This window comes from Kryptolebias marmoratus, linkage group LG14 (assembly GCF_001649575.2).
Source record: "Kryptolebias marmoratus isolate JLee-2015 linkage group LG14, ASM164957v2, whole genome shotgun sequence".
NCBI classification, from domain to species: Eukaryota; Metazoa; Chordata; class Actinopteri; order Cyprinodontiformes; family Rivulidae; genus Kryptolebias; species Kryptolebias marmoratus.
In genome coordinates this window covers 1,681,873-1,689,732 of record NC_051443.1, presented here as the reverse complement: position 1 = coordinate 1,689,732, position 7,860 = coordinate 1,681,873, and the positions used below count along the sequence as shown (strand labels likewise).

Below are 7,860 nucleotides of genomic sequence, written 5' to 3'. Positions count from 1 at the left end.
AATGTCTGACTCCCAACGATCAGCCTGCTGCTGAATGTACGACTCCCAACGATCAGCCTGCTGCTGAATGTACGACTCCCAACGATCAGCCTGCTGCTGAATGTACGACTCCCAACGATCAGCCTGCAGTCTTGCCAACTCCTCAGGAAGGAAAGTCCTGAGTGACTGTCCAAAAAGTCACTAGGATTTGCTACATGATAGCAAGTTGAATAATTAGCCATGGGCATATGATTGCAATGGAATGATTACAATGATATGGATAAGATGAAAAAGTGAGTAAAAAAACACCCGAAATATGTTTATAGGTACAAAAAAAATTTTTTTCTTTCTAGATCCAAAAGAAACACTGGGAGTTCGGTTTATAACTTGTGTTTTCAACCTTCTAGCCCACTGGAGTCCCAGTAAAACATGCTTCATGCTCACACAGTTCACCAGCAGTCTGGATGCTGTAAGGTGAACATGTTTGTTCTGACCGCAGCTGGGGGGGTGCTGAGGACTGGGATACCTGGGAGGGCTTTGGGACACTGCAGCACCTGAAGCTCATTTAGAAAAGTAAGAATGATATGTGCTTTCATGTTCAAGTCTCCAATGACACAAGAAGAAGCTACTAGTCACTAGTTGTAGCTAGATGGGTCAGAAAACTCTAAGTATAGTTTTCAAAGTCACTAAGTTGGCAACACTGTTAACACATCTAGTCAGTACAAACGTTTACTCAACAGACGTCTTCAGCTTCAGCACCATTGGCATGTACACAATCCATGCTCAGCAGAGTAACACAAACAGTGTTGGTTGGAGAAAACCACAAACGGTATCGTGCAAAAGTGTAGAAGTTTATTATTAGCGACTGTGGCATTCTCTCACACCACTTTGTCATTTGGAGAAAGAATTGCTTTATAAACTTGAAAAATGATGATAAACAGGCCCTCATTTGGATAGCCATTAGCTTAGCCTGGATGAAGACTTTTGCCCTTTTGATCATTGTTTGTGCTCCATGACTGATATCTGTTAAGATACTATCTGTTGATAAATATCTGACAGAGCATTGCTTCAAAGAAAATCACCAAACTATCCCTTTAAAGAGAATAAGTGCCTTTGACAACACCATACTCCAGTTATTGCTGCTCGCAGAGAAGATGTGGTTGTTTGATGGGTAAATGTGAAATATTCAAAATGTCTTCATGGATAGAAATCTTTGTTACACACTAGCAAACATATCCTCTCATGTTCACTGATAGCAGCCATGAAACATTCGGAGCTCGAGCCGTAGTCTAAGTCACGCCTAATATCCTTTTTTTAATTAGCTACTTCAGAAATCTTTAGCAACATTTGACATCCAAAACAAATGGTACCTGTGCAAAATAGGTAAAAAAGCAAAGCAATATTGACAGAGTGTTTATAAGAACAGCAGGTATATTAGGTAGTTTACTGTGTATTGCAAAAAAGCAGACAAGAACAGTAAGACGTGACAAGATTTAAGGCATTTCTCACTACAGATCTGTAAATACAGTGAGCATAATGTACGCAGTTTTATCTTTGTAAAGCAGATTAAATTAGGAATGCACAATGTATAAAGAAGTGGATCAATATTGCTTGATGAGTGTGTACAATAGCAACATTGCCATAAATCTAAAAAAAAATGTATGCAAAAAATAAGTAGTAGAGAATCAGATGGAGCTTCCCTGGCAGCCATGTGGAGACAGTTATAAGCATCATGATGACAAACCGTGTGGGCTTATCGCAGCTGAACTCATCAAGGCAAAACCTAAATAAAGACCCATCCAGGGGGACCTCCACAAACTGAAAGCCATGACACAGTTTCAAGAGTTTCATATTTAAGTTTTTTGTACTTATAAAACACCTTTCTAACTCTTTACAGCACAATCTGCCCTCATTTACCCACCCACACATCCACACAGCACTGAATCTCTACAGAGCTAATCTGAATAAATCATTCAGTGCTTTAAACTCCAATCATACATCAATGGAGGCAATGAGGGACACGTGACTCCTGCCAGGAATCAAACCTCCAGCTCTCTCTTTGGGAGACGATTGAGCTAACCACTGATCCACAGCTGTAGTTAGAGATATTGTCTCACAACAAGACGTTTGCAGGTTTGAGTCCTAGCCTTTCAGTATGTTTCCATGTTCTCCCTGTGCACATGTGGGTTCTCTCCGGATTCTCCGGTTTCCTCCCACCATGTTGGGTAATTAACAACTTAGAACTTTCCATAAGTGAGGGTATGAATGGCTGCTTGTCTCATTTGTCTCGTTTGTCTCTATGTGTCCCTGTGTTGTCCAGGGTGTCCCCCACCTCCCACACAGTGACAGCTGGAATTGGACACCAGCTCCCTGTGACCCTGAATAGAACAAGTGGTAAAGAAGAGGGATGGTTGAATGAATGAAAAAAACTGCTATATGGGAGTTGCGTCACCTCCTGAGGGCCGAATATTTGATTTTTTTTTTTTTTTTTTTTCAATTAACAATAATTGTATTGCAATTGCATATTTTTAGTTTTTGTTTTCTATTTATACTTTGTTTTGCTAAAACCTCTGTTTGGTTTATCCCCCACAACCAGTGGATGAAACGCTAAGGATCAGTCTACAGTTTGTGTCTGAAACAAGCATTTATCACATCTAGGCTCAACTATTTCAAATCTATTTTTATCTGAATGTCTGGAAAAAAAAACTCTAGAAACTCTTCAGTTGATCCAAAAAGCTGCTGATTGAGTTCTGATGAGAGTCAGGAGGAGAGATCAGATTTCTGCAGTTTTAGCTTCTCTCCATTGGCTCTCTGTCAAATTCAGAAAAGAGTTTAAAATCTTACTTCTAAGATAAAAAAGCTCTCAACAACTAAGCTCCATCTTATATTAAAGATCTTCTTGTTCCATATTTTCCTAACAGAGCACTTTGCTCTCAGACTGCAGGTTTACTTGTGGTTCCTAGAGTTTCTGAAAGTAGAACTGGAGGCAGAGCTTTCAGTTCTCAGGCTCCTCTCTTGTAGAACTAACATCCAGTTTCTGTCTGTGAGGCTGACACCCTGTCTAATTTTAAGACTAGGCTTAAAACTTTCCTTTTGGGATAAATCCTATAGTTCAGGTTGGCTTGGGTTTCCTGAGCTGTCCCTTCATTCTGCTGCTATAGGCTTAGACTGCTGGAGGACAAACTGACCACATTTCCTCTCTGCTGCTGTCTTTACTCTCTCTATGCTCCATGTCTGTACATGCAGTTATTGCTGACATTAACCTGTGGTTTTCTTCCCATCCAAACTCCACCTGGATCACTTCTGTGTCTCTTTCCTGTCCTCTCAGCCCTCAGCTGAAGCTGAACCTGGTTTCTTCCTGTCCCTTTCCTCTGTCACCAACGTGTTGCTCATGATGGGAGACTGCAACAACGTGAAGAACTGAAGCAATCTGCTTGCTTCCTTAGGTAGATTACTTTATGTGAATGCACTGGATTATAATCAGATTGAATTGACTGTAATTAAATTGAAATCTCGCTTGAATGGACTTATTTTTGTTGTACAGTGCCCTGAGATGACTTTTGTTGTTATACAAATAAAGTGAACAGAACTAAAATTTGCAGTCCTTGCAATATGAATATTGCATACACTGTAACAAAAAAAGCTTGATATATTGTGCAGCCCTAGTTGAAACCATAAGCAGGACCAAGTAGTGTAGCTGTTTGAACAGCCTGATGCAGTGAGTCAGTAAAAAATCATAACACACACTGTGTCAGGATCACAGTGATAGAACCCCAGACAGACCATAAAGCAACACAGCAGACATATTTTTTTCAAAACACTTATGGCTTTTCTTGTCATTTTCTTTGTATAGAAAAGAGGAGGATCCACTTGGACACAAATAGGTTTGATTTTGTGAAGATGAGCAAGAAACAAGGCACCTGTCAGCAGCTCTCTGTCTCTGGTTAATACTGTCATGTGTCACACATGGGATAAAAGCCACAGAGCTACAGTTCCTCAGGTTTGGGAACTGGTAAAACACCAGAACATGATCTTTATGTTTGTTGTCTCTAATTAACTCCATCACCAAAGGGCCTCCTGCTGGCTTTAGTGGTTTATGTTTTACTCCAGAGTGACCTGAGAGATGCTGGGAAGCAAAAGTCTTCAGTTTCATCTTCAAAAATAAACACACAAAAAAGTGACTTTGATAAATCTTGCTTACATTCACAATTATACTGAAAAAGTTCCTTTTGATCTGATTTCACAGACTGTTTGATGTGGACAGCTTCCTTAACACCACAAGGGGGCATACACATCCAACAAATCCAACACACGGTCCTTCTTCATGTAAAACTGATGAGCAAAAATCCCCTAAACTAACGTGTTTGAGATTTGCTTGTGGGAGCCACAGCTGATTAGCATAAGGAGCAGACAGATGTGGTTCTTGATCCAAACACAGCTTCTGTGAGGTCCAAATGTGTCCACCTTCAGTGCAGCTCCATACGGAATCATCCCATAGTTTAGAGTCAGAATACATTTTGCCTTGTGAAAAGGTTGCAGGTTCAAACCCAGTTGCGGCTGTAATGTGTTCAGATTACATGCACTCCTCATGCATGCATGGGTTTTCACCCACAGGCCAGAAACTTACGGTAAGGTAGTATCTCACTGGACCGTTGGACTTCACTGAGTTCTGAATGTTTGCAACCGAATGACTAGTAAGCTGTGCAGCCATGTTCTGCACAGCCAATTTTTGAAAATCACCATTTATTTTTGTGTACACGACTTACAGAACTATTATTATTTTGTTGCCCACCTTATTCCCACCTTGGCTGCTGTCCCCACATTTATGATTTAATGCACTGGACTACACTTTTGAAGGGAAGACAGGCAGATTTACAATGTTGTTGTATTTTTAAAATGAGTTATTATTTATCACCAGTGCTATTTTTAGACCTGGACATGGTTTCTGTTAGAGAACAGCTCCTGTGAAAGTATCAAAATACAGCTCTTGAGACAGGTTTGAGATGCTGAAAACAACTCAGACTATTTTGAGAAGAAAGTTTGTTGCAGAGATTTTTTTGAGGGAGTCTCCAGAATGTCTCGTGACGTTCACAGGCTGTCTCAGTTTTCATGAGGGAGTTGTAGAGTGTCACAGTTCTGTTCCTCGAATTTTGAACATGTTCAAAAAATCTGTGCAAGACCTCTACAACTCTTGTAAGGAAATTGAGAACCCCAGTGAAAGTCGTGACACATTCTGGAGACTCCCTCCAGAGGTTGGTGCTGTTCACCAACTTGTTGCTAACAATTTCAGCCCAGTTAGATGCTACCTTTACATTAATTGGCAACCCAAAAGGTGTGAGTGAGACAGTGTCTTGTTTGTCTCTATGTCCCTGTGATGGAGTGGCCACCATCTCTCACCCAGTGATGCTGGAAATAAGCACCAGCTCCACGCGACCCTGCACAGAAAAGCAGGGAAAAATATGGCCGATGGATGCATAGATGGATGGATACTCCTTACTTGCTTCTTTTATCTGTCTACAGTTAGTGTCGCAAAGCTAAGAATGAAACATTTAATGGCTAAACAGCTCTGATACAGTGCAACTCTATTTGTTCAGATTGGACAAGGATCTCTGTCATCCTCACTAGCTGCTTTCACAAAAGACAGTGCCTTAGAAGTAAATACAACAATAGGTTATGGGGTGAGATATTTCATAACATTTTCTATACGCTACATAAACTTACAACGCTGTAATCTCCACAAAACGCTGCCCTTTGTCATCAAGAAATGTAGAAACTCTACATACTGCCTGGCTGTTTCCCAGCATGTCCTTCTTGCTCAGGGCTGTTATGGGCAGGAGTTGCTTAGAATTTGGTCCCAGAAACACATTACTGTGCCGTACGGCTGTTAAGAGTGAATAATTCAAGCTGAGCACCTTCACAAGTTTGTCATTAGGACAGGATGTTACAAGATGTGCACTCACATTAACCAGAAAGCTCAGTCACTCCAGATATTTTTAGTCAAGTGTGCCTGGCTTTTGTTGCTTCCCTGTTTCAACATTTCGTTTGCAACAACATACAGTGTTTAAAGAAAAAAAAGGTGGAAAGCAAACAGCAAAATGAAACTCAAAGAGTCTTGATTAGCTTAAAGTGCAGGTTTCTGGTAAATGACACTGTTTGGTAGAGATTGCCACATGAGCTCCACACAGTTTCAGAACAAAAAGAGCTCCTGACAGTTCTTCTGCTGGCAGAACATCACATCCAGCTAAAAGCCCACACGAGTTCAGTGATTTTTCTAGCTGTATCCAGGGACAGCTGAGAGGGCACAGAGCTCTGAGAAATCACCGCTGAGGGGACTGACTGTTCCAACGCAGGGCCAATGCAGTATCTGACCCTGATCCAAACGCTGAAGGAGAGGAGGAGAAGGTCAGGAAGCAGGTGGAGGACGCAGGCTTTTACACTTCATCTCGTCCAAGTTCTTCCAGTACTTGTAGTTCTCTGACAGGTGCTCTATCAGATTAGGGAGGCTGGCAAAGGCTGCAAAAACACAGAGGTCAGATTTAAACAAAACCACATGGACACACATATGCATTGTTTGGATTGTCACATTGGAAGTTAAATGGTAAACAACATTCCCAGAACCATGTGTACATTAAAGCTGCTCATGTTTTCAGATCTATGTGAGTAAGAGAGGGGTCTACAACCTGCGGCTCTAGGGCCACATGCAGCTCCTTGGTTCTTTTGAAGTGGCTCTTTGTAGCTTTGTCCAAAAATATTATTTAAAAAATAGTTTTTTTGATTTTCACGACAATAACAAAGCTTTCCTGTCCATTTTTTTCTTCAAATATGTGAATAATACTGATACAAGGAACAAAAATGCGTTGGTCCGATCATGCTAGTAGTTTGTTAGCCAGTTAGCCACTTCATTGATCCAACTTACAACAATGTGATCTTTCCCTCAAATCCACCAGAAAACTATTGTTTTAAACCTTTAAGGCAACTTACAGAGAAGAAAAACAAAAAAGCAACACATTTCTGCTATCTAAAAATAACTCCAGTCTCAAAACTTTTATAATGGTTTATCTGAACACTTTTTAAAACTTTAATCACTTTGGCATTAGATGGTCATTTAGATGAAGAACTACGTAAAATAAATGAGAAAAGCTGCTCCACCTACAATGAATTACTGTAAATGCGGAAAAACGTGTGCAAGTTTGTTAATATAAATATAAATATATATATATATATTTTCTGTTTTCCATAAAAAAACACTGAAGACTATTTGACAGACTGGATTTGCTGGGGTGAAAGTTTACTCCTTTAACTCTGTGCCAAATCAAATCTAAATCTAAAAAAAAGTTTGTTTACTGCTGACCTGAGAACATATCAGCTCTGACTCTGCCTCTGAGAGCAAAGGTCAATGTTTTTGGCTTCCGGTGTAGCCAGTGGATATCTGAAAAACAGCTGAACAACAGATGTATGATCCAGTTCTGTTTTTCTCTTTTCCAAAGGCCGTTAATAAACACATGACAAGCCACGACTCAAATATGATCAGTCAGCACAAGTCAAGTCACAAATCTAAACCAGAAAGCTTCCAAATATCTTGTTTATTGTCTTCAGAATCTGTTTATTACAACTATCACTAAAAACACATCTAACAGTCAATAATTATTGCCCGCAAAAATGTTTTTTGTCTCTGTGTCCGTGTTTGTTTGTAGAATTAGCAAACGTTTTTCACATAGGATTGGAAAAGTTTTAATGAATCTCAGAAAGTAATCAATTGGAGTACATTTACAGCTGACAAACATTTTGAGTCAGTCCAATTTATGATGGCCACAATAACAAATCAACCAAAACAATCGATGAGGAGAACTGAATGTGCAACATCTTTGTTTCAAACTTAGC

At 40.0% G+C, this 7,860-nt stretch overlaps 1 protein-coding gene across 2 annotated transcripts in view; it reads right to left on the bottom strand.

Moving 5' to 3' along the window:
* Nucleotides 1–3,080: 3,080 nt before the first annotated feature.
* Nucleotides 3,081–7,860, bottom strand: part of pde8b (phosphodiesterase 8B) — a 78,607-nt gene continuing 73,827 nt past the window's right edge. For both annotated transcript variants that reach the window (XM_037979589.1, XM_037979590.1), the window contains exon 21: nt 3,081–6,492. In XM_037979589.1, coding sequence (XP_037835517.1) covers nt 6,383–6,492 — 110 coding nt within the window. In that variant the 3' untranslated portion in view covers nt 3,081–6,382. The remainder of the gene's footprint in view (nt 6,493–7,860) is intronic.